The 27,900-nt window shown below is 29.9% G+C and overlaps 3 protein-coding genes across 3 annotated transcripts in view; 1 reads left to right on the top strand and 2 right to left on the bottom strand.

The window, feature by feature from the left end:
- Window positions 1-22,496, bottom strand: part of LOTGIDRAFT_179098 (hypothetical protein) — a gene marked incomplete at both ends in the record, with an annotated part of 24,213 nt that extends 1,717 nt beyond the window's left edge. The window contains 25 exons of the mRNA XM_009062643.1: window positions 257-258; window positions 2,593-2,691; window positions 3,068-3,197; window positions 3,902-3,980; window positions 4,389-4,465; window positions 4,761-4,838; window positions 5,219-5,294; window positions 6,611-6,803; window positions 10,486-10,533; window positions 11,247-11,420; window positions 11,977-12,065; window positions 12,629-12,704; window positions 13,313-13,457; window positions 17,766-17,875; window positions 18,110-18,244; window positions 18,433-18,511; window positions 18,893-19,000; window positions 19,340-19,435; window positions 19,810-19,986; window positions 20,444-20,689; window positions 20,886-20,966; window positions 21,213-21,295; window positions 21,573-21,789; window positions 22,026-22,181; window positions 22,419-22,496. Coding sequence (XP_009060891.1) covers window positions 257-258; window positions 2,593-2,691; window positions 3,068-3,197; window positions 3,902-3,980; window positions 4,389-4,465; window positions 4,761-4,838; window positions 5,219-5,294; window positions 6,611-6,803; window positions 10,486-10,533; window positions 11,247-11,420; window positions 11,977-12,065; window positions 12,629-12,704; window positions 13,313-13,457; window positions 17,766-17,875; window positions 18,110-18,244; window positions 18,433-18,511; window positions 18,893-19,000; window positions 19,340-19,435; window positions 19,810-19,986; window positions 20,444-20,689; window positions 20,886-20,966; window positions 21,213-21,295; window positions 21,573-21,789; window positions 22,026-22,181; window positions 22,419-22,496 — 2,832 coding nt within the window. The remainder of the gene's footprint in view (window positions 1-256; window positions 259-2,592; window positions 2,692-3,067; window positions 3,198-3,901; window positions 3,981-4,388; window positions 4,466-4,760; window positions 4,839-5,218; window positions 5,295-6,610; window positions 6,804-10,485; window positions 10,534-11,246; window positions 11,421-11,976; window positions 12,066-12,628; window positions 12,705-13,312; window positions 13,458-17,765; window positions 17,876-18,109; window positions 18,245-18,432; window positions 18,512-18,892; window positions 19,001-19,339; window positions 19,436-19,809; window positions 19,987-20,443; window positions 20,690-20,885; window positions 20,967-21,212; window positions 21,296-21,572; window positions 21,790-22,025; window positions 22,182-22,418) is intronic.
- A 1,043-nt stretch (window positions 22,497-23,539) lies between these two features.
- Window positions 23,540-25,440, top strand: LOTGIDRAFT_193359 (hypothetical protein). The gene is made up of 3 exons (XM_009062642.1): window positions 23,540-23,614; window positions 24,078-24,234; window positions 24,613-25,440. Exons 2-3 carry the CDS (start codon window positions 24,084-24,086, stop codon window positions 24,690-24,692), a joined length of 231 nt encoding a protein of 76 aa, XP_009060890.1. The 5' UTR covers window positions 23,540-23,614; window positions 24,078-24,083; the 3' UTR covers window positions 24,693-25,440.
- LOTGIDRAFT_234533 (hypothetical protein) overlaps window positions 25,396-27,900 on the bottom strand; it is a gene marked incomplete at its 5' end in the record, with an annotated part of 3,913 nt that continues 1,408 nt past the window's right edge. The window contains 2 exons of the mRNA XM_009062641.1: window positions 25,396-26,118; window positions 26,855-27,013. Of these exons, the coding sequence (XP_009060889.1) occupies window positions 26,095-26,118; window positions 26,855-27,013 (183 nt within the window). The 3' untranslated portion in view covers window positions 25,396-26,094. The remainder of the gene's footprint in view (window positions 26,119-26,854; window positions 27,014-27,900) is intronic.

Genomic DNA, 27,900 nt, shown 5'->3' with positions numbered 1-27,900 from the left:
ATTTCTGATATAAATTTTGCTTTATTATATCATCATTTACTCTGTCCTGAATAAGAACGACTTCGCTTGTTCAAATGAAACAATCCATCAGTATATAAGTATCTGTGACCAACTGAACTAGCTTCTGTTAAAAGTTACTAGATTACTACAACACAACAGATTATCACCAACTTCATTTTATAGCCAAAATAATTTCATAGTTTTAATAGCAATATTGATAAACACAGTAAGTCAGTCCAGGAACATGTGTTCATACCACTGAAGGTATCAAATACATTTTTATCAATGACAATTCAATTGATTTCAATTCAATTTTTCAGTTAAAAATTGTTATGATTGTGTAGAAATAAAACATCATATAATGACCATATATTTCATGCAGATACATAAAGCTATTAGTATCAGATAAATACCAATAAATAAAACATTAGTAACACACTAAATACATTTTGAGTATAAAAAAACAAACCATGCAGACTAAGCAGTGGAGACAAATAGTGCAGGGATAGGATTTATCAAAATAAGTACAAAACAAATGTAGATAGAGATAGACATTTGGGAATTTTTTTTATTGATTTTTAGTTTATTTACAACAAAAGTCTGAGATTAAGGAATGGTTAATTTTGGCATTCTACTCCACAAATACAAAAATATCAACAGCCTTGAGTTTACAAATGTAACAAACAATTTGACAAAACCTTGGGAAGTTAACTGTTGTCTTTGCTTGCTGATAAAGCACATACTTTTAAACCTGATATTACAAAGTGGCTATTAACTTTTACTTTTACTTGCTGAACTGCTGATTATTTGAGGTGTATCTTGATCATTACTGCAGCTTGCTGATAAAACTGACAATCATGTCACAAATTTCACAGTTAAATAGTACCATATTTTTAATGGTTCTAATTCCTAGCAATAAATGAATACATAATGTTTAAAATAATGACCTTCTTTGTAAATGGTAGCTGTAATTCTTCTTGCGATATCTTTGATATTATAGTCAGTTTTATAACTTCATCTTTAAACTCTGTTAGTCACCGTAAAATATCAAATATTTATATATTGAGTGGAAACATGTGACTTAGTGAAGAAACTCATGGAAAAACATAATATAATGATAAACGCTTAAAGATCTGTAGGGACAATTTCAACATTTTCATAGTTAAAATAAATCATAATCACTTTATTTCTCTGACTGAACTAATCTTTAATCTTATTTTTATTGAAACTATTGTTAATTATTTCCTTTTTACTAGAGTTGTTTGAAATCTATCAATCAGACATTAATGATAGAACAGTCATTTTAACTTAACCGTTTTAACTGAACTATCTTATACAACTTTAAGTAAAGTTTGAGTAAATCCATAGAAATATCAAGACATGAAAATTATAACTATTTATAAAGAAGAATATAAAGAATAGTTTATAATAAGAAAAGTGAGAATTAAAGTGATATATTATAATATATTGATAGAAATCACTAAATAAAGTGATATATTATATTATATTGATAGAAATCACTAAATAAAGTGATTATTAAAAGCTTAAAAACTAAAATTGTATTCACTTTTTACCTGAATCAGAGTAGTCAGCTAAATAGAATAATATTAAAGTCAACATAATATATTTAACATGTATGACTTGCTTTTTGTATTCAATCATACATTAAATATGAATAATAATATTGAATAGACAGTGTCCATGGGTACAGATCCATTGATAAAATAAATTTGATGAATTAGATATTAACTATTTTACCATTCATTTGATAATCATTTTAGGCACAAAAAGTGTGGGACCAGCCATATTGTGTCTCCATGACAGTGTCTATGATTATTAGTATTCTAGTGAATATATAGTGAGTATGTGAGGTTACTGTTAGTGTACAAAATTTAACGCTGCGGTTACAATAAATCATTCAGAAATTATAAAAATATCTGAAGTACTTATTTCCATCATGAATACAAACATTTGTGATTTTATCTGAATTCTTTCAGTTTATATTTTGATAGATAAGAGATGGAATCTGAGAGATGCAGCCAATATGTTTTGGGTCAGTGGTTGGACACAGTGCCCTGGATGGACAGTATAAAGACATAGGAATGAAAAAAAGAAAATATTTGATGAAAAAAAAAAACAAAAAAACAAATCATTGGGTTTATAACTGGGTACACAAAATAAGCTATTCATTACATTACATAATACAATTAAACTAATATAGTTAATAGAGCTGTACCTCTACTAGTATAACACGGTCAAATTCATGCAGTTAGTTTTAAGCATGCCCATTTAAAATACAATATCTTGTTTTGATCCTTCATGACTAGTAATTTCAGTGTGTAATGGTCAATCCAGATGACTTATGTTCTACTTGATGGGTCACCAACTATTTGCAAGCTAATGTCTTAGATATTTCAGTTGGTCTTAGGCAAACCTATAAGCAAGATATCTGTTGGCACCAGGTTTAATTTCAATGACATAAGTTGAGCGAAGGGGTAATTTTTTTCATCAAACTGGAATAATAATTTATTGACTTTCCATAAAGCTGACATTAGTTGGCACAAATCAACATTTCATACGTAAAAATCTTACCACTGTTAATGATGAATTCTTTACCACTCAATATATGATGTAATAATGTCTTCATCTCAAATGGACTAAGATTTAACAAATGATCTGAGGCATCGTCACCTACAGAAAAATAAACGATAATGTATTTCTGTTCACCACCTTTCGGACATGTCAAATCAATAGTCAATTCACAACCAGAAGATTTGTTTAAAATTTATAAGTAGCACATATATAAGGCTAATAAATATACTCAATGGTAAGAAGGGGTTCGCATTATATTCACAACTATATGGTACATGTTAAACTCTTCTTAAAATTCAATAATTTTTCCATAATCCAATCAAAATTCAATGAAATAAATATTGTTGATTTAATACTCTGCTATCTAGCCTAGTCATAGTAAATAACATGTTTTTGAGGAGCAGTAACGAAAACTTTTCTAAGCCCATCCAAAATTTCGATTTTCTAGCTCTGAAAACTATAAAAATTGACTAACCTGAACATTTAAGAGTACGAGATAATTCTGAAGCCATGACTTGTATTATTAAACCAACTCTTAATCTCAACATTTCATTAAATAATTTAGGTTCTGTTCTAATATACATAGCTAAATAAATCAACAGTTCCTAAAATAAATAATTCATTTTCTGAAATATACTTGGTAACAGAGCAAAAGATAAAAATTTTCAATAGGTTTCATCTATGAATGATAATAAACAATTTCACCAAGTTTGGTCCGTCAAGAATTGTGCCTTCTTGAGTGTTTACATGCTAAAAATTGAACATGTTTTAATGAACAAAGAAGGCAATAACTTATACAAGATATTTTGATTTTCAATAAGGTTCATCCCTGCACTCACACCAATTTTCACCACTATCCATCAAGACTTGTGCCTTTTGGAATGTTTACAAGCTAAAATTGATCGAATTTTCAAGAAAAAGGGCAATAACTCATACTTAATACTTTTAAGTTTTCCTAATTTTGGGTGGTTACAATCACTCATACCAAGTTTCATCAAAATGCGTAATGAACTGTGTCTTCTACAGTGTTTACGAGCAATTGTGGATGGACAGACAGACATGGTAGACCCCAATATATGTCCCCATTTCATGTTCTCATATGTGAAGCCTCATAGAACTTATAATTTGTTTGCACATTTAAGATTAAAAGAGAACAAGTCAAAACTTGATTGTAAAATATAAAGGAATATTCCAAAATAATTTCTAATTAGATTACTATGTCCATTCAAGACATGGCTCTGTAATACTTTTACTCTTAGTGGATGTTCTTATTTGGACACTAATTGAAAGTTGATTAATTGTATATTACCTGTGTCAAGGAAGCTGTACTGGTATCTTCACCACAAGCATCATAAATAATGGAAGCTAATTCATCAGGTGGTAGTGGTCTGAAATACACATTATTCATGTATAAATTCTTTCTGGTGAATCCATAGAATATACATATCATTGAAAAAATGTTTCGAACAACACAAAAATAGAAAGGTTTTCCACTTATACGTTTTAAAAAGCCCAGTGAAGATACCATAGTCATTCACCAGTTTTCAACAATGATATATTGTGGAATATTGAAACTAGAAATGTTTTACATTGCTGTACTTTGGGTTTCCCACAGTTAGTCATTATTATCAACAAAAGGTCCTACATTGGTATGCTTTGATTGGTTAAAAATAATGACAGTGCAGTAGAAAACTGCGAGGGTCTAATTATTTAATTAGATTGATTCTAAACTAAGTTGTATAACTGCCATTTGAGTAATTATACAACTATTTCTTTAAAAATCCAAATAAGTTTACCTTGTTATAATTCGTTCTCTATCTGGAGGAAGACCAACTGACAGTTGTTTTTGACGAACTAATAAATCTGTAGCGGCCTATAATAAATAATTATACCAACTAAATACAGTGTAAGCTTGATGATTTTCAGAAAAAAACATTTCATCTTCATACTCCATGCTTGTTTCGCCTTAATAACTTGATATTAAAAGATTCACAAAATAATATTATTGTAATATATCCCTTAAATCAACTGACAGTGCCTCTTACAAAGCATAAAATTCTCTTATTATTAGAAATTAAGGTAATACTCTAAAAGATTCTGTTAATCATGATACATTGCAATAAAATTCAGAATCCGAAGCAACTTTTTAAAACCTAAAAAACACCTACCAGAGCTAAATCTTCAACTCTCTTTTTTAACATACCAGCTGTGTGTCTTACTAACCACCATTGTTTCCAATGTCCAGCCTAATAAATAGATGATATACAGAATATGTTTCACAAGAAGAACTTTAATGAATGAATTAGCATATAGCATATATTACCAGTATATTGCACATTCCTGGGCCAACAAAAATTGACATGCAAAAAATATAGCTATATTTAAAAGAATTAAAGTACTAATTTAAAGGCAAGAATGGTGTGCATTATATTTACACTTATACTGTATATATAACATTATAATTTTCAAGCATGAAATAAGTCTATATTTTGTGTACTGCACTTTTTTGAGCTAATGAGATCAATATTAAAGTACCAATTTGCAGATTTTACTTTATACAACTGGACATCTGTGTCCATGACATGTTGGAATTAAACAACACACAACATATCATGACCTACTCTACCTTTTCATATAATTCAATTAGGAGTTCTTTCACTGTACAAACTCTATTTCCAATCTGTGTATCCCAATCTATACCTCTAAAATAAAACATCATATTGAATATCAGTCAGAGATTATAAAAAATACCTAAAGTTGAAACTGATATGGGTAAATATTTCACAAATACTTAATTGCCATGTAGAGATAATGGTGAATATAAAACTTATGTTGCGACATACAAAAAATAGTGACTATTAAACTTAATTTGCCACAAAGAATTAATGGTGAATATTGTATAGAGATAATGGATATTATACTCACTTTGTAATATAGAGATAATGGTGGATATTTTGCTTACTTTCCCATCTAGATATAATAGTGAATATTACACTTACTTTGTCATGTATAGATAATTGTGAATATAACTTGGATAGATAATTGTTTTGTTTTGTAGAGATAATGGTGAATTAAACAATTATTTTCACAGGAAGAGATAATGTAAAATATCTAGCATACTTTGTCATGTAGAGATAATGGTGAATTTTAAACTTACTTTGTAATGTAGAGATAATGGTGAATATCAAACTTACTTTGCCTTGTAGATATAATAGTAAATATTACACTTACTTTGTCATGTAGAGATAATTGTGAATATTAAACTTACTTTGTCATGTAGAGATAATTGTGAATATTAAACTTACTTTGTCATGTGGAGATAATTGTGAATATTAAACTTTCCTTGTTATGTAGAGATAATAGTGAATATTACTTTATCATGGATAGATAATTGTTTTGTTATGTAGAGATAATAGTGAATATTAAACTAACTTTGTCATGTATATAAATAATAATAAATATCAAACTTACTTGTCATTGAGAGATTTAACTTACTTTGTCACATAAAGATAATGGTGAATATCATGCTTACTTTGTCATAAAGATAATGGTGAATATCATGCTTACTTTGTCATAAAGATAATGGTGAATATTATACTTACTTTGTCATAAAGATAATGGTGAATATCATGCTTACTTTGTCATAGAGATAATGGTGAATATTATACTTACTTTGTCATGTATATAAATAATAGTAAATATCAAACTTATTTGTCATGGATAGATAATTGGGAATATCAAACTTATTTGTCATTGAGAGATTTAACTTACTTTGTCACATAAAGATAATGGTGAATATCATGCTTACTTTGTCATAAAGATAATGGTGAATATTATACTTACTTTGTCATAAAGATAATGGTGAATATCATGCTTACTTTGTCATAAAGATAATGGTGAATATCATGCTTACTTTGTCATAAAGATAATGGTGAATATTATACTTACTTTGTCATAAAGATAATGGTGAATATCATGCTTACTTTGTCATAAAGATAATGGTGAATATTATACTTACTTTGCCATGTAGAGATAATGTATAATATCAGCTTGTTCATTTAAATTTTCAGTATTTTGTAAACTTTCTACCAATTCTTGAACATTGATGTTTTCGTTGTTATTTTGAGTCTCTGTTAAGCTGGTATAATGTTTACGACGGGGTTGAGGTGAAACTCCAGGACTATGAGATGGTGTCCCTTCTGGAGAAAATACTGGTGTAGATGTTTTCAAATTCAATAAATGATGCACTTCTAAATAAAGAAAATACAGAAAAATATCAAACCAAAAATGATAGTATTCAATTGTGTAAAACAACCATAAACTTGTTAATATCTGCAATTTGACTGCAGCTTTCAGCACATACAGTAATTTGATAAAACAGAATTTATAATCAATTTAAAATAAGCCAATTGGATCATTTTCAGTTACATTTTCATTAAATTGGTAACCTTGATAACTATTATAAATAAAATATAAACATTCTAAGTTTTCAAGACTCCTAGGCTGCAGAGTATACTGTTTTTTTTATACCAACAGACTGAGCCAGTCCTGTTAAAATAGCAACACTTCCTGTTGTGAAATACCGATGCTACAAAGTAGTTAATCTTTCCTGGCTTTCCATTGCTATCTGAAAATTCTAACAGATAAACTCTGTCAGTACAAAAAGTAAATTATTTTCTTAGCAGGCTTTTCAATTCATGATAATTTATCTCTTAAAAATCTTTTGTTTGAATATGTTCATAGCCTATTGGTATATCAAGCTTACTATGGAATAAAGAAACCCTGTGATAATTAAAACTATGCACTATGCTAGCTATAAAGCTGTAATATAGCATATATATTTATATCATCTAAACATATAACTATAAATATAAGCTGAGTTCATCTAAAATCTAATATCAATTTATATATATCAATATGAACTAAGAGCTTAATTGATCTAAACATCAACTTTATATTTGACATGCGAAAGAATTGAATTGAATGAAACTTAGGAACATAGAATAGGAAATTAAAAGAATGTTTGTAAAAGATCAAAAACACCAAATGGAATAGAAATATTAAAAGACAATTTAAGAGTCAGATTATTAATTATTCAGACGTATTTCACCCAAACCCTTTAACTGATAAAGAGAATTCATTAGTAAAACTCAACACTAAAAACATTATAACCACGCTTTTTAGTTTAATTATATTAGGAAAGAAATAAAATCCAGAGAATATCATTTTCATTACCACTTTGTCCTGTTTTTCTTTTACGCTCTGTTAAAATGAAATGTATTGTATATGTTAGGTATGTGTAATGTCCCAAAATAACTCAAACTCATTATACATTTCAGTTTCTATTTTTAAATAACGACGCTTAATTATCTGATTTAATGAATTGTTTTGATAGCTCAATTAATCATGGACCTTTTTAAGATGTACCTTGCTTCCATTTAATATAAATATAGGTGCAGAAACAAGTGGACCCTAACCCCATTCTGTTTATTCTGTTTTATTTTCATTGGGTTACTTCACTTCATTTTTGATCTGGCAATACTTTTCTAAGGTTAAGCCTCTGTTGAAAGTGCTTTATCAGAACATGACAAATTTGGATGGGAAATACCTTCAAATGTAATTGTGAAAATTTCCAAGGGCTTAATTTTGCTGATGAGGTGAACACATTTTTCTTCTTAATGTATTCAGATCATTATAATGTGAGCGAAGTAACCTTCAGAAAATAAAGAAACTGTAGAACTGTATATGAATAAGATTGTCCAATGAATAATGATGATGATATATCCTACCGTATGGTTCTATTCCAGGAGACATTGGTGCTTCATTACCATTTCCATCTGCTAAATAGTTAATATCTTTATTATAAATAGATTACATGGTTACACAGTGGTTCCAAACAATACCAGACTTTATTACAATGGTTACTATTCAGAGTTAAAGTTATTTTTACAAATAACCCCATATATAGTATTAAGAATATTATTTATCAGATTTTTTCATTCCAAAAAAATTAGTACATAGTAAATTTGTTTGTATTTGTTTATTTGTAGTAATATATAAGATTAGTTTTGCCATGCATACATTACATACAAGTATATGAACTATAGAAACATGCTTTTTTTGCAAAATTCAACTCAGATTTAATCCCAGGTTTAAATTAAAATACGTCAGACAAGCCATAACCTAGAAATATGTTCAAGCCAACCAAGAAGATTATCTCAAACAGACAATATTTTCAAGAGGATTGTGAAGAAGTTTTTGAAATTTTATATGTGTATCGGGAACACTGATAGCATCAATATGCACCATGCACCATTCCAATTTTCAATCAGACTTCTGTTGTTCCTTCAATTCCATTAAAACTAAGTGTTTGATGATATCAATAATAGCAAAATCATATATTGCCCTTTTCGATGAATGTCATCAAACACTTACATTTAGTGGAATATTAGTGTCCCCAGTACACATAAAAAATTTAGAAAAACTCTTTACAATCATTTAAGAAGCAGATCAAAACATTCAAGATCATTATTTAGCCCTATGATAAACTCTCATATCTATGTTTTTATTTCTACTTGTTAGTCATATTAATTCATGTTAAAATCTTCATTCACTAAGCTTTATAATTGGAAATCTATAAAAATTGTACTTTATATTGAATAGTTTTAATGAAAATATTCATTCGGGAAAAAGCAAAGTTATGTGTGTCTTCACCCATTTGAGGCAACAATTTTTTTTAAATTTTACTTAAAAAGGACAATAACCTGTAAATTTCAATACAAAAATTGGTAATCACACTGTATTCTGGTGGAAAGAAACTTTAAACTCTAGTCAAATTATCAAATGCAAAGACAAAAAAAATAAATTTCTGACAAAAATGAAAAAAAAAGCCTACATTTTCTCAACTTGGACCTTTAAAAACTAAACTCTTTTCTTCTTATATCTGGATTCTTTAAAGACTTACTATCAATTCGGACATTGTTGGATATTTGAATAATTTAAATTTTTTTTTTCTTTATTAAAATAAAGGGACAGGTTTAACTCTCATAGTGAAAAAACAATCTACATGATTTTAGACAGAAAATGGAAAATTAGATAATAATCGATACTTTTGTTATATTGCTCTGGGTAATGTAGTTTACAAACTGATGATTTATTACAATTCTTAATATATTGGTACAGTTATGTTGAGTTAAAAAAATTCATATCAAAGCAAAATTCTGAAAAGAAAATTATTAATTCTCAGTGCATCACATAAGATATGTTAGTAGAAATTCAAAGCCAGATAAAATCAAATAAAAAAGATAAGTATTGCCAAAATATTCTCCTCTTGATAGCAGTGTAATATCTACCAAGCCCCTGGTGAAAAAAAAGTCTGCATTCATTTTAGCAGCAAATTCATTAGGATAAACACTCCCTTGTGTACAGCTTTTTTCAAGCCTAATGAATTTCGATAGTGAAGTCATAATTTTGGGAACCATGGAAATCACAGACTGAAAATTCAGAAGGCACTGGAATGACTCTGATAACCTGATAGAAGGTCTAATAATTACTGCAAGCCTTTATAATATTCTCAGTATAAAGCAATATTAGTTTATCCAGATGAATCTGCTCGCATTTTGAAGCCAAAATCACTACAAATCTTACACAAGTTAACCCCTTATACACTTTAAATGTAAATAAAATAAAACGTCAACCCTGAATTCCACGTTATATAATCCAGACAATATGATGTTATAGTTATGTGATGTCACATGGTAACAGCCACATCACAGAGACCAGGGTTTAATATATCACGTAAAATTTGAAGCTGGTAGAAATGACGCTAGTGTAGAAAGGGTTATTGAATAAATTGTCTATAATATATCGACTGACTGACGACATTAAGCCTACCTGATGATGTCGACGATAACCTTTTCTTCACTAGATAAGCTTGGAGGTCTTAATATAAATAATTTCTCTATATTTCATATTTTCTAAAAGCCACCTTAACTACATGTATATTGGATATATTGAATATATTAGATATATGATTCCTGTCCATATTAGTAAGTAATATAATAGACAGTAACTTTACTGGTCAAAGAACTATATTGCTGTTTTATTACTCTTTAATAAGTGGATAACAAATAACAATATATCTGGCTGTATCACATTAAAACTTTGACTTTTTATTAGAATCACACATAAACAAAATATGCTGCATACTGTATCAATATTCATCAGAAAGTATTATATTATGTATCCAGTCTTAAGGCTTACTTTCCTTACTGACAGATGCTCTGTCAATTTTCGCATTAAAAAAGTGGATTATCATTTCAGTGCTAGTTAAAGCCAGGACTGAAGTACAATTCATTAGTAAATAATAGTTGTCAAAAGAACAAAATCGCATGCTTCAAGAAGTTAACAAATGCAACAGGGTTAAACAAAACAATAAATACACTAAGTTTGCATATATGATATATTGACACAACTTAGCAAGATTTTTGTAATCAATTTTAAATGAGAAATATCATATGCGCATAAATTAAAGTAGAATTTGACTAAGTTGTTACGACAACATTTACACTCTATTATGATTTATTTACAACATTTACAAATCTTTTTCTAAATTTTCTACTGGTATGTTATTACAAAGTCACATATTGACCTACCTGCAGCCTGCTCTGGATCTACTTGAATAGACCTGGATCTTTTTACAATACCATGGACTGAATTCTTCCTCTGTAACCGTCCACTGACACCTTTCTTAGCTTTAGATAATAATCTTGGCCTAGGACAGGTTGGACTCATCAATTTATCCATAAATCTCACCACTTGTTCATCACCTAGAAATAAAATACATGAACGATCTAAAAGAACTGAACTGAGCTGAATGAATTTTTACATCCTACTTTTCTGCATGTGGGCTAAAGAAAACAGGAATGCAGGGTGCAACTGTCAAGAGATCTTTAACATGCACAGCCTGTAGCACACAGTGTCTTCGTGTTTTGTCCTATCCAAAAGACTTGAGGCCTTTTCCATGTCAGCCCTCTTACCTGCATCAATGACAGGAGGAACAGGGTTGAAAATTCGAAGATAAAAGATCTCAAAGAGATGATTTTATTCTTTTAAGGGCTGATCCATGATTCATGACCCATGAACTTTAAAGATACATGTATGGACATCCAATTACTTCAAATACAATCCATCAATTCTCCATATACATACATTCAAAATAAATGTTTTTATAGTTTTTTAAGTTACCAAAGAAGCAATAATCCAAAATGAAATTTCAGTCTCAATATGTCCTTTACACATATTATCAATCACATGACAAGCTAAGGTATACAAAAAATAATTAAAATAAGCATGTGATGTTAGAAATGTAAATATTCGTCTCACCTTGATAAGGATCATCTAGATCTCTAACAAAACTTAACTTGGTAACACAAGATGTAGTGAGAAAATTCTCTAAACTTCCCAGATGTACTCTAGAAAAATAAACACAAATATCAGAATATGTTATGTTTCAAGCTAAACTAAGAAACTAGAATCATTGGACCAAATATCAGGGCACAAAACCAGTAAATTGCAACTAGAATAAGACATTAATTTTTCATCTATCATCACCATCACCAGTTAATTCAGTACACTGTGGCATGTTAACCCTCATGACAACTTGATGCCATTCTGCAATCCTTGTTGAATAAATATCTCCTATGAAGAGTCTACGTGACTAATTACATTCGTTCTGTTATATTATACAATGTCTTAAAGCAGATTTATACATGTGGACAATATAGTACATAATCTTTCCTAAATGTTTAATTAATTCTAATGCATATTGAATTTCATTTTTGATAAAAGCCTCTTCTTCATTCAGTCACCCTTTAAGCTAATCTTTCTGCTACAAGCAATTCACTCTTAAATTTCAGTCTTAATTTATGATTAACAATTTTTCAATTATGACAATCATTTTATCAATAAATCTTCAGCAACACAATAGGCAAAAGAATTTCCCACAAGAATCAAAGCACTGTGAGAACTAGCATACCTGGTACCAGCTATATAACCACTCTGTAATTTTTTAATAGTAGCTATCAATGTTGTTGGGGGGTTGTTATGATTATCTAATTAAAACAGAAATAAACTAATTATAGTATCACATTATTGAATAATACAGTACATTACAATACAATACATCATGTTTACATTTTATCATGAATAATGATCAAATATCTAAAAGAAATTTTAAAACTTGAAAATCAAAATATGATATTTAAAAATAATGTAAAATTTATTTAAGTCATCAACAATTTTAAAAATCAGAGACAATTTGAAGCACATTAAAAGCCAAGAAAGCACATTTTCAATATAATATATTTAAAAAGCTTTAATGTGAAACATAAAACAGAAAGAAGTAAAACTAGAACTAAATTTGAATAAAGCAGTCAGATGTAATAAGCCAACATGGACAGTGAAAACTGTAATCTATCAATATCTATTATAACTTTTAGATCCAAAGAGAAAAATATCCAACATACAAAAGAAGATGAATATTATAAGTTTGCTATTTAAAAATTACTATGTATGAAAATGGACGATAAAATCCAAGATCAAGTTTGAAAATTTTTCTACCAGGAACTAATTAATAACTCTGTGTTAATAAAAGAGGATAGAGAAAGAAAGTGGATGGTGTAAACTTGGTAATTAGTAAAACTGGTGTTAGTAAACCTACCCATTAGTGCATGAGTTACCGTCACAGTGAGCGTTGGGCGACCCAGACCCTTCCAGCTGCTTTTTAAATAGGAAACTTCAGTACGAAGAAAATCCAACATAAAGTTGGTATCAAGAGCTACGTAGAATCGTTGTTGATCCATAAACTGTTGGCAAATAAATAAATGCCTTTTGTTAAACATAGAAAAATAATGAAACAGAAGATGGGTAAAAAAGAATGTAAAACTCTCATTCCTTCTTTTATCTGTAAAGTAAATAAATCCACCATCATCATGGAAGCTCTTTTTTTACTTAACAAGAAAATACTTTCATCCAAGAATAGCAGCTTCCCAAAACCCAATCTTAAATGCATTCTTATTTTGGTTATTATAAACCAATATAATCATGTTTGATTTTTAGAAGTTTATCATCATGAAGAAGAGTTTTGCCTTCCTTTTAGTATTAGATTTCACAGAGCTAAGTTACTTTCCCTTGACAAGTGAAAGAAAACAAATAATAAATGTCTAAAATATCATTATTTTTTTTAGATACTCTGAATTGTTTTGACTATCTCAAGATGTAGGTTTCAAGATCTAATCAGGTGTCAAATTCATACACATCTAATATCTACAATGAAATATAATTGGTTGTTATTTTGATAACACATGAAAGTTCAGTTTATACCTATATAACAATTCAGTTCACAATCTGTTTTATCCTTGTTTACTGAAACAAGTGAAACATAAGAGTCAGAAACATCAGATATCTAAAAGAGCTTAATCACTTGACTGTAAGTTTAGAATCAAGGGAGATAACCACAGATTATCATTAGAAATATAAAGTCTGTAAGAAGAAATGAAATGAACTGAATGGAGTTTTACGTCCTACTCTTCTGCACCTTGTGGGCTAATGAAGACGGGCAACGCCATGCAGGGTGCCATGAGGGAAACTTTGCCAGGACAGCGGGATTAGCCTGCTCTTTTTCGATTTCCAACTGTCGAGGGATCTTTAACGTGCACAGCCTGTAGCACACGGGGCCTCGGTTTATTGTCCCATCCGAACGACTAGACGCTTTTTCCATGTCAGCCCCTCTTACCTGCATCACTGACAGGGGGAAACCGGGTTTAAAAAATCTGAAGGTATTATCTCGACCTATGCCGGGATTGAACCCTGGACCCTCAGGTCAGCGAGCAAGCGTCTAACTCACTGAGCCACCGCGGCTCCCAAGTCTGTAAGAAGAAGAGATATTAGGTATTGTTGTGTTGTATGTACATGTACATCATATACCCACGGTCCTGCATTCAAAATGTTTCAATTTTCTAGCAAATTTCTTAGATTTAAAGATTATTCAGAGATAATGTAATAATTTCATAAAAGCTGAGGTAATAACTTGTCTTTGAAAAAATATGCCCTCTCTTTCAGTCTACATTGCAAATGTAGTCTAATATGCTTAACAACAACTATGTAGAGATATATTGATGTACACAACAATGGCAATAAGCCTATATCTTACATCTCTATGTAATATATAAATAGATTCTAGCACAACATGGATTCAAAGTAAAATAACATCAATATGTTCGTGTCAGATTACCATTTTTTGTCAAAATGAAGGAAAAAGTTAGTTAAGCAGTTACATGACAAGAATTTTGTTAAATTACTGAAATTGTGTGAAATTGTGTGAAATGAAGCATTATTTTTGTCATTATTACCAACAGTAACAATGCCCTACTTTATAATAATATATTAAACATTATTTATCCTATAAGATATAGCATGTGTTAGTAAAATGATCAACATAAAAGGAAATTAATCAGGATCTTAAATAGAAAGAAAATATAATTCAGATTAAAATAAATAAAATAAAGAAGGAATAAAAAGAAATGAATGGAATTCTACATAAAATAAAGAAGGAAGAATTACCATTTTTCACAGGCTTAGCAAAGTGCGAAAGTTATTCAGAGCACATGTATATGAAATAACCATTTTGAAATTTCATTTGCATAAAATCATATCCAGAAACTCAAATGCATGTGCCTGTGTTTCCGAGAAGCTCTGACAGATGATTTTGATGGCTAGTCACTAGGGAGAGGGTCAGAGAGAACTGGACCATATTTGTGATGATCTAATCATCAATCCATATGATTCCAGTCAGTTTTCCAATCAAACATGACAATATCAGAGTAAATATGAAGAACTGAGATGTCATACTGGAGACCAATAGGAATAAGATGTCAAGTGATTTTGATTTTTGAATCGGAGTTTTGACTCAAAGTACACAGTAGTTTAGTCTACCTTTCTAAATGTTAAATTCAGTAAATTTGAGCAATATCTACTCATTAAACCAATCAGTGTTTAGTTAAGATTAAGCTCCATCATAGGTTAAAGTATTAAAAACAAGTACAGTACAATATCAAACTGTAGGTTATTACATGCTTAAGATGGTAATAACTAATAAATCATTAGACACACTCTGTTATTTGTAAGTGATGATATTGCTGTTAGTATCTATAAGATGATAAGAACTTTTCGCCACTAAAAAGGCACAGAATCAGGGTAATTTGACCTAAAACTCTTCTATTTAAAAGGAAAATTTTCTATCTAAAATGCAGCTGTGACAGACGCTCACTATAACAGTTTTAGAATATAAAAGGTCATGCAAATATCATAAAAAATCTTGAAATGAAATGCTTAAAGCACACCAATGTATAAAAGACATAACTAGCTATATTATTTATTTTCATGCAGACACCAGTGAGCTTACATGCAGGGATATAGATATAGCTATGAATTGTCATTTTACTTAAAAACAGTCTGACTTAATCAGTGAAATCATAATTTCAAAATGAAAACCTTAATTGGTAGTTATTATCTGTAGTTAATCTTCAGTCATCTACTGCATTATTAGATTATTAGTTTTGTCTATCCATAAATCCCTTAGACATCACAGACAGTGTGAGTACCCTTTTAACTTGGGTGTTGTGTTATAGTCCGAAGAGCCAAAGTCATAAAACTGATTTGATGTAATTTTTGGAAATGATGTCAGATATTTCTCCTGCTACGTCTGATATGGGGAATAAATCCCAATTAAGATACTTTTGTGTTTTCACTTCAATTGTTATAGTAGGCCCTACAATCTTTCCATTTACAGGGTATACAATTTTGACTTACCAACATTAATTGAAATCATATGTGTTAATAAAATGACAAAACATGGTAAAACTAGAAGAACTACATTTAAACTCAGCACACATTATTCTAGCTGCATTCTAGCGCCAGGAAAACATATAACAAGCAAGATATAAAAGATATCATATATAGCACACCTAACATAGTATTTCGCAGGGGAAATATAAACGTTGGACGCCCCAACATTTGCCAATTATGACACAAATATTCCATATCATTACTGGAATGATCAACAAGAAAATCCATGTCCCAGGGAAGATAGAACTGACTCTCATCTACAAACTGTGGACAAAAGGAGAAATTTAGATTAAAAATATAAAATTGAGATTTTCATTAAGTTTGATTGAGAACGATCAGATTAAACTGAACATCTGAATGTTTCGTTTAGTGTTTTTCTGCAATTTGACAAACTGTTCTGGGTTCTGTAATCTCCAAATGCTTGGTTCACCAATTCACCAAAAGATTTTTTTTACTACAAGTCAGGAATTCTGTGATAAACATTGTTAAAGATTGACACTTTCAATTGCTCTTGATGCTATTGGGTTTTATTCACAGAACTCAACACAAGGAAGAATTTTGTCAGATCATGGAAGACAAAAACAAAAAAAAAACATCCAAGTCTGTACTTAATTTGACTAGATTGAGAAATAAACTGTGCAGAATAAAATAAAAACAAAAATAGATCTCGAATTTCATATAGTTCTTTACAGCTGTCCAACGAAAACATTTTTGTGCCAACTGCCTACAGTGATTGTGTACAAATTTTATATCGATTATGTTTGTCATTAATTAATAGTACTCAATCTTAAATTGGATGAATGAGAAACATGAAGTATGTAAAAAAAATATGCTATTATGATTGTTACGATGTTATAAAGCTACCAATTTAATATAGCTGTTAAACATGGCAGATCAAAATATAGAGGAATTCATGCATTTCTGTATGTTTATAACACTGCTGATAAAATCTTAAAAAAAATAACCTGATATATTACAGCAATATATATTTCTAAGATCAATTTTCATAAATTATATACTTTTAACTTTAAACATGTTGCAATTTGTGGTAAAAGTGTAAATCGGACATTCTGCCTCAATATGTGTTAAAAGAGCTCCTGGAAGTATTGAACTTCCACTTAACCTTGAAATCTACCTCTACTGGCACATACAGCAAGTTTTGAACCAGGCTTTCGACAAATGTACATTATGATAATGGTTATTTGTAAAAATAAGATATTTCTGAAATCAACTCCAATATTCAGTCAAGACAACATAGATAATATTACCTGTGGTATGAAGGCTAATATTTGATCATTAAGGACATAAAGTTTACTGGTTGCTAGGAGGCCAATTTCACTAGATGGTCTTCCTGTTAGTCCTAGTCTCTTATTTTTACCTGAAGAAAAAAAAATTATCAAGATTCAATTAAACTAAAATAACACTGATATTCTGATATGTGTTTTCTCCGGAACAATAAAAATACAAGTAATCAAAATATGTTCTACTCAATAAAAGCTTTTAACACCTTTCATATCCAAATCTTTGTGTCTAGTTTGCTTTTAAGACATGGAGTGGAAATAAAGATGTAAAACTCCATGGCAATTTACTAATAGCCAGTTTAAAAACGTACCTAATAAGGAGTAGATTTGACTCAATATTCGGGCAGGATAAACCTGTATTGGTTGTACATCACCTATAGTCTGAACCTCAATACCTTGTGATAATAACTTATCTCTTATCAATGTATCTTCTGCTAATATCACCACTAAAATATATAATCATAATCATTTATACTTTCTGAGAAAATGTTATTCATTACATACATATTGATTAAAAGTTGGGAACAGGAAGACAACACTGTTCTATCTGGGTGCAAAAATCAGTCTTGACATTGAGGATAAGATGTTGAATGCATCAGAAATGAAAGTTGAAAGGCAATAATTGAGTACAAACCTTGAACTACTATATCTGGTTTAGGTTCAGCTACTAATCTTCTATTGAGAGGATCTAGTTCACCAGGTGATAGAAAACCCTGAAATATTATTAGTTAATAGTTATAGAGAGGCACATATTACCATAGAATGACAATCTTAGAACTAGCTAGTCCCTGACCAGATCAGAATGCAGTTTTTGAAACAAGCTTAATGATTAAGTTCATTAATGCCAATTCTTATTCCAATCTTGAAATCAAAGCGGTTCCAAAAGTTTCAATATTCTTGGACAAGAGCCATAACCTTTTTATAATTACTGCAAAATACTTAATTAAACTATATATATTCATCCAAATATGATTATATATCGCTTAGTCAGTACCGGACAAATGATTCCACAGTGTTCCCAAGCAAATTTAAATCAAACACAAAATACAACTAGTTCACATAGAGAGTGGTGGGTATATACAATATATACTAACCTCATACATCATTCTACCAAGTATATACATAGACTGGGACCACATGTGAGGTAATTTACCACCATAAACACGTTTCTGACTGTTAGGTTTTTTATATTCACCATCAACCTGGAATATAAACAAATCAAATATTCAACAATACACCAACTTTCCTAGTCAACAAACTTCAATTTCTTATGTATATATTAATTACATCTTTACAATTTTGGAGGACAGAGTGGCTTTCTAATCTATTTAAAATATTAAATACAAGATATTAAAATTTGCCATAATATTTCACTGGTTTTAACCTTATATAATCCATACCATTATACATTTCATTCATCTTAAAAACCACGGTAATAAATCTTTCAAAAGAAATATTTGAGCAATAAATAGTGTTAGTGTTATAAAGTTAGTGATTTAGAAGAATTTTGATGGAGAGTTCTCCAGGAAGAAAAAAATGACCTTATCAGCAGGAACATAATATAGTTCTGGAATCATTGGTACACCATCATCAGTTTTAACTATTAATTCATCTAATTTACTACGGTAATATTCAACCTATAAATAAAAGTTTTATAATCTACTCTATCTACACTATATAAAGGACATGAAGACAAGTAACACAATGTACTAACCTATGATTCTTGGTTAGCAATAATAGCTAAACTTTCAACCATAAATATCTTAGTATCCCATACCAAATTAATAGAACTTTCAGTCAAATACACTGGAGACATCAATAAAAGTGATACAGTCGTTACTGTATGTTTGTTTTACCAGCTGACACGAGTTCAGCTACCCATAACACTATTTAAATAACTGAAAATATTGACTTTCTACTGTTGAAGCGCCAAATGTTTAGAATTCGAAGCTTGCTACCAATATTAAGATGACTATGTCACTTGGTTGGAACACAAAACTATTTGTCTTACCATTTCTTTATCATTATTAAACAAACCATCCAATATAAAATAGGTGAAAAACAATGGCCATTGACATTCTATTTTCTCAAAGACCAATAACTCCCAGGGTTCATAGTGTAATCTTCTAGGATCTTCTTTCGCTGTTTTATATCCATCTCGTAAAAAACGTGAACAGCCATATTTACCCTGGAAGACAAAAATAATATCAAGAAAAGCTCATTTTAAACTATCCTGGGTCTCTTTCTCAAAGAATCATACAATAAAACTTTGTGTGGAATTTTACATTGAGAACTAGCACAGTAATGACAAAAATTATCGTAAGATATTTTGAGAAACAAGACCCTTGAACAGTTTAACTCTTACTTTAGGTCATCTGATTGGTCTATCATTGAAATTCGATTTCTAATCAAGTTTGATTAAGCAGATTAATCTAGATTTTTTCTCTGTCAATATTTGAGAATAAGCCTCCCGTAAGAGCCCATCTTTTACAAACACCTTAACACTGTCAATACTCAACTTTGTATAAGATATAAAATAAAAACAACTGGCAAGGAACTGAGGAGTTCAATATCTATCATCTATATACTATAAGACATGTAAGCAAAATAAGTGAACTCAATGAACAGGAGTTTACCATACTTACCTCAAGTTTTTCTTTAATAGTTCTTCTAGTTTCCTCTATTAGTTCAACATCATCTACAGCGAATGCTGGGTAGCTAATAACAGTTAATAAAGCTGAATCTATTTCTTTAGAAGAAGACTCTCGAGGTAACATGGAGTCTAATATAGCCTGACATTGCTGAGCTTCATCAGGTAACACATGTATTACTGATGCCATTCCACCTCTAGCACCAAATAAATCTAATTCATTTATAGCATCTAGTGCTGCCTGTAATAGATATTATATTTTATAGGTCTTAACTAAAACACTAATTAACTTATCAAGAAAGGGAGACAATTTCACATACAATGGCTAAAAATTGAAATTGTATTGTTCTTCAATGGTGTGGAGTTACAACTATTCCAGTATCAGTAAATTAGACTTGTACTTATCTCTCTGTATAATGAATACTGATCATAGTTACCTTTGCCATTCCAATAGAACTTGAATTTAATTCTGGTAAGCCATGATTAGTTTTATCACCTCGTTCCCAAATACCATAATCCTACAAATATAGTTTACTCAATGAACAGGTCAAACCAACATGTTTACTAGGTAATAACTAAGTCATTTGATAAATTAGTCCTTGTAAGTTATGTAGCAATCTACTGATAGAAATGTGCAAATAAACTAAAATGACTAAATATGTGCTGAATGGAATATGCAAAATTCTGCAACATGATTAGTTTAAAAAAAATGCAAATAGCACCAAAACGAATTTGAATGATTAAGCTGGAGGTTATATACTTACTGGAGTTCTATAGGCTGTTTCTATATAAAATACCAGGTTCTGTATGAAAGCTACTTCATCTAATGTATATATTATTTCTAAACCTGAAAATGGAAGGAATTGATCAATGAAATTTCAGTTTGTTCCTGGACCAAATACTTTGAACAAGAAAATATGTCTGGTTGTCAGCAGAAAAGTAAAATATGTATGGTTTTTATTTGTTAAAACCTTTAAATGATATACCAGAAAATTAAAAGTTTCCCAAGGGTAACAAAATTAGGCTGAAAACCATTCAAAGAGGTAAATTTGTGATGAATGTAAAATTGACATTATCTTAGACTGATATTTCATAAGAAAAACAAAGAAAAATAATAATCTTACCAGCAGCTGTCATTTGAGCTAATGTCAACAGATACAATGATGTAGCATCAATCTGTAGATGACCCCATTCATAATCACCAACTACCGTCTTACCAGTACGACTACAATATTTAGCATGAAGAGAATCTCGGGGACTCTGAGTCTTTTTAAATTTCTCTAATTTATCTACTTGTGCCATCATACTTTTCAGTAATCCTCTCATAGCCTTTACAATTGCCTGAAAATAGTATTAAGGTTAAGTCTTTCAGATACAATAGCCCAGATTGTGTCTATATAATACTCAATTTCAATAACAATTTGATATTCCCACAGTGTTCATCAAAATATTCATTTTACAAGACATAAACCTAAGACCGTATGTTATCAAATCAGATGTTGAATCTTCATTCTGTAGACAGGCGGCATAAAACTTTAAAAGTGACACAAACTCAAAAACCCTTTATAATATCTCACCTGTTCCAGTTCATAAGCTTTAGCTCGATCTTCATCTAAATCCGCTGTCTTCCTGTAGGCCATAGCCAAACCCCATACAGCAATAATAGCATAAACATTGTCTCTAACCCAGGCATGTGTACTGTTTTCACTAGATATTAACCCTGTAGCAGGATTCTATTAAGTAAATAATACACAATCAAACAATACATGGTTATTAAGAAACAGTAAGTTGCTCTATTTGGCATGTTTAGAAAATTCAACTTCATAATTAAAGGTTTTTAAATTCCTCTTAAATCATTTCTGACTCAAAAAATATGTCACACAAAAAATTTCTCTTTAACAACTATGAACTAACACAAGTTTAAACTACCGGTACTGGTACCTAGATTTTAAATCATACTTCAGACCTACCTGGTATTTCAATATACTTCTATACACTAATCTTTGGTAATAATCCAAACGGATACCTGAATTACTTCGATTCCTCATTCCTGTTTTCTATGGCAGCTGAAAAAAATGGAATGAGATTAGTAACCAAATACATCCAAGTTAGTCACATATAATATTAACAAAATTGTCATTATGCATACAAGTAGCCAAATACCAAAATAACAAAGGGCTGGGCTGTTGAGTTTAGAATTCAGAATTTTACTAATTTACTTAAATAAAACATACTGAATTACAAACATAAGTGTAATGTCACTTTGCATCGACATTATAGTTCAGATCATTCAAGATCTTTTTTACAAGCTTTCGGAAAATCAAGTCTAACCAGATCAAATGTAAGGCTCAAATTGCCAACACTGAACTGAACCATTGAATTTGCTATTGCTTAGGGAAAATGATGAAGACCTTACTTACTAGGCCTGTGAAAGTTTTTTAATGTATAATAATAGGACTATTTTGTAATAAAATAGATCAAATTTCAATTTTGTCTAGGCCTATTACTTAGTTATTTTACCACATAATTGGGAATTGTGAGGAGCATGCAAGCACTGAAAGGTCAGTATAACTTAGAAACAGGTGTAACTTTTTCTGCAGTCCGGTTCACTTACACTTGACAGTAACAGTAGTGACTGTGTAAGTGTAAGAAGTGTCAAAGTAAAGAGCACTGCGACTGCAGTCAGTGCAGAAGAATAATATAGCCCTCTAGGTTTAATTCTGTTACACTTACTATAACACGAATGGCACTATCTGATTCGCTAAACTAATGCTCAATAGCATGCAATGTCCTTTCAATCATATAAACACAACTGCATTGTCAAAATCGACTCAAGTTCATTTATTTATTTTTGTTGAGGACATTTAGCATGGCCTTCACCTTTGATTTAACCTTCACCTTCATAATTGACTTACTTGGCTGCCAAATTTCAACTTCAGTTTCGAAGAAAAACATGAAAGAACTGGTAGCAAACTGCAAAAAGATCATGTAAAGTAAAATGTGTAGACATAATTTGTATTCAAATCAAACATCTGTATTTTATATTCCTTTATTTAGTACGAAACCATTTTGTTTTAGCACATTTCGATTAAGGTCATTAAGGTCAATCGTGTCATTTGGAAACAACAACCAGTACCAATTTGTCCTTCGAGGAGAAAGTAACTTGGTAAGTATGAATTATGACCTTTTTTCTTGCCCTTGATACTTTATTTTGTTTTGTACTGATCATAATTATATTCGATAGCATATATTGTAGAAGGGTTATTATTACTCCGTAAATTGTAAGTTGCGTTATAAAAATATGTGTCTGTGATTTGCCAACGGCAACAATATATTATTATGATTCAGAAAAGGATACTATCTAAGTATATAATGCGGTAGGTGATATTTTGAGAATGACCCACTCTATATGAAAAGATAGAATTTACAAAACTGTTATTGCAAAGCACTGGGCCTGGCCCTAGGTTGCACTCAGCGACAAGGTGCCTATTTACACCAGGCCCTATTAGTATTTACTAACAAAGAATAGGATATGCCACATCAGATACAGTCTGCTGAGACCCCCAGGTTGCACCCGGAGTGTTAAACTTATTATGTAAGCTTTAAAAAGAAAATGTTTTTGTTTTCAGTACAAAATGGGGATGAAATGGGGAGCCTTAGCTAGAATGCGTGGTGTCTATCAGTACAGTCTATCACCTTTGGAACAGAAAGCTTTTGCTGGATTTATATCTGCTGGTATACCAAGAACATTTGATAGAATACTCAGAAAAAGTTGGGCGATTTCAAGTGAGTTACAATCCCTAATTTGATATTCTTTTAATATGTTTTATATAAACAATATTTGTTTGTTTCACCTAGAAAAGGAATACATAGTAGCAAACAAGTAGGTTGTAAAATACCATTTCATTTCAATATCCAATTGAATTCAAATTTCACCTTCTGATGCCCTTTTAATACTAATATATCTGGTTTTATACAGCAGCTTAGTTGCTTGCTTCTTGATGCAGGATGTGTATGTTGCAAGTATTTTGACAAAGATTTAACTGGAACAAACAAATGTATACATGTAACAAGGAGTTGTCCATCTTCATTAGCCCATTAAGAGCAAATAAGTTGAAGAAAAACTCTTGCTTACTGGCTTGATCATATTTTCTTCTATTTCAGTTCCATTAGCAATTTACCTTACAATCGATTTGATTGAGATGCAGAGAGATGCAATGTCACGAAAGAGCTATAAGAAATAGGTGAAGGACAAAATATATTAGATAGATATGAAACAAGAAACAAGAACTGAGTAAAACAATGAAGACAAGAAAGTGAAAACTGATTTATTTATGCTAATGTACATTTAACACATCTCTTGTGTGAGATGATATAATAAAAATAATCTAAATTTTGTTATATTACTGAAACTGAAATAAAGTGTAAAAAAGTTGAATTTCAGCAATATTCCATTAAATGCTTCTAATTTTAACCCAATCCTAGGTGGAAAGGGTTTTAAATGGCATTTGAATGGGAACACTCGTCATGTTAACATGTAGAGTATTTGTTGCTACAATGTGCTAAAGGTTGGAGTCCCAACCTCATAGATAGTAGAGCTTTTCTACTCTTCAGCATCTTCACAATTTCAAGTGATTACGTCTTATAAGACACAGTTTTCAAATAGCTTGACATTGTGAAGATGACTGCTGATACATTGTAAGCATATAAATTCCATAGAAATGGGGGTCAACTAAACAGTATAGGGTAAGTAAGCGAAATTAACAAGTATAAAATATGAGGAAACTTATACCTTTCTAATGTACACATCATATGTCCAAAATGGTATTCAATAGCTATTGTAAATTATTCAAGATGTAACTTGTGGAGTGAGCACAGATGAGTGTGAAAACTACACCCACACTAAGATTGAAACATATCTAAATGACACCAATAATAACAATTGTTACATAATTACCATTTATTGTCATATTTATACAAAAAAATAACAAAAAATTTCCGCTGTCAAATATAGTGCTCAATACATAAATTTTAGTCCTGTAGAGTGATATAGATACACAATAACATGTATATGTAAATAGATATTTTGCTTTGTACAGAACTTAATTGCATTGTTTCATAGAAGTTTTCAGAGAAGAAATCAAAATAAAAGTCTAGTTCATCTACAATTAAATAGCTTAGACTGTTGTCACTTCGGCCAATGTGTCAAGTTGCAAAATTTAAATTTTAAACCAGACAGTTGAAATTAAGATTTTTCAAATGTTAAAGCAATTATTTGGATGACCACATTACTTTTTACATGCAGAAATTACATCACATCTTCATTTATACTTTTTATCCTCAATTTTAAATTCTTATCCAATTGAAATACTGATATTCATACAGAAACCACACCACATAATTTTTTTTTGTCCCCCTATCAAGAAGAAGAAAATTAATCACAATCTGAAAGCTGCTTCATTCCAGTTTTCACCAGCCTTGTCACAAGTTTTCATTAAGTGCAATGAAACAAAATATATGGCAGCATTCCATTCTATGTGCTAAATCCATGATGCAACAATTGCATTAAGGTAAGAGAAAATTGGTCCATTGAATATATTAAAGAAAAAATATAACACAAATCTTCCCCATCCTACGTGGGAGACACTATGTTGTCAACTGTTGTACAGCCTGAAAAAAAAAATATTATTACCTTATTAAAGTAGTAAGACATTGAATGTATACACAACCACATCTTTAATAGTGTAAAATAAGTATTTTCCATTATTTAAAACTGACATGAATGATTTTGCTTTCAGTAAAAATAAAAATAACTACTAACAATCCAAATCGAAAAAAAACAAACTTGAAATACCAAACTACATATCGTGGGTGACCACTTGAAACCTCGTATATGCCATATTTAGTCATTATGACTATTTGGTATCGTTCGAAAGCTCTTAAAAACGCGGATCTTGTGATCAAAACCTCATATTCTTAGCTTGATTGTAAATAACTCAAAAAGCACTAATTAAATAACACGTATATAAACAGTAAGATTTAAAACCTCGTAAAATATATTATTATACGTGGTTCAATGTTCCATTTCTGCAGATGAAAATGATAAACCTCGTATACTTGAGTTTTTGGTTAAATAGGCCGAAGATTTCAAATTGTTATACAAGGTTTATATTTTCAAAGAATGAAAACCATGTATAGCGGTAAAAAAAAATAATAAAAAAGATTTTAACAAAATAAGCGTACAAATAGTTTTTTGTGTTTTTCTCGAAAAGTAATTCCGCGTCATATTCGTTATACGAGGTTTCATACGGTCATTGGGCGCAGAATTTTTTTTATAAAAATAACTTTAGTTTGAACTATTACTCAATTCTCAAAAATATCATTTCATGAAATATATAGCTCTTACCTTACTAGCACCATCTAAACTAGATATTAGTTTCTTTAAATCTTCTTTATTTAATTCTAATGACACTGTTTGATTATCATTGTTACTAGTGACTGTTTGAAGATCTAAATTTAATAATGGTTGATGAATAGAGGAGTATTTATCACTTGACATCACCAACTGAAATATAATAAAATGTAATATAATAAGTAATATATAAAACAATATTGACATAATGAAACAATAGCATCAGTAGCTGAGAATGTAATATAGAACAATAAAATATACGTATATTGATATCACCAACTCAGAATATGATACAGAACAATAAAATATACGTATATTGATATCACCAACTGAGAATATAATATAGAACAATAAAATATACGTATATTGATATCACCAACTGAGAATATAATATAGAACAATAAAATATACGTATATTGATATCACCAACTGAGAATATAATACAGAACAATAAAATATACGTATATTGATTTCACCAACTGAGAATATAATATAGAACAATAAAATATACGTATATTGATATCACCAACTGAGAATGTAATATAGAACAATAAAATATATGTATATTGATATCACCAACTGAGAATATAATATAGAACAATAAAATATACGTATATTGATTTCACCAACTGAGAATGTAATATAGAACAATAAAATATACGTATATTGATATCACCAACTGAGAATATAATACAGAACAATAAAATATACGTATATTGATATCACCAACTGAGAATATAATATAGAACAATAAAATATACGTATATTGATATCACCAACTGAGAATATAATATAGAACAATAAAATATATGTATATTGATTTCACCAACTGAGAATATAATATAGAACAATAAAATATACGTATATTGATATCACCAACTGAGAATATGATACAGAACAATAAAATATACGTATATTGATATCACCAACTGAGAATATAATACAGAACAATAAAATATACGTATATTGATATCACCAACTGAGAATGTAATATAGAACAATAAAATATATGTATATTGATATCACCAACTGAGAATATA

The sequence above is a fragment of the Lottia gigantea genome, assembly GCF_000327385.1.
Source record: "Lottia gigantea unplaced genomic scaffold LOTGIsca_52, whole genome shotgun sequence".
In the NCBI taxonomy this organism is placed as follows: domain Eukaryota; kingdom Metazoa; phylum Mollusca; class Gastropoda; family Lottiidae; genus Lottia; species Lottia gigantea.
This window is presented reverse-complemented; position numbering and strand designations above follow the sequence as displayed.

Bases quoted from the DNA above. Each gene is read 5' to 3' on its own strand.
- LOTGIDRAFT_193359 (XM_009062642.1), top strand. From the start codon at position 24,084: ATGGGGATGAAATGGGGAGCCTTAGCTAGAATGCGTGGTGTCTATCAG. The intron at 24,235-24,612 runs GTGAGTTACAAT...CTTCTATTTCAG, and splicing joins AAAAAGTTGGGCGATTTCAA to TTCCATTAGCAATTTACCTT.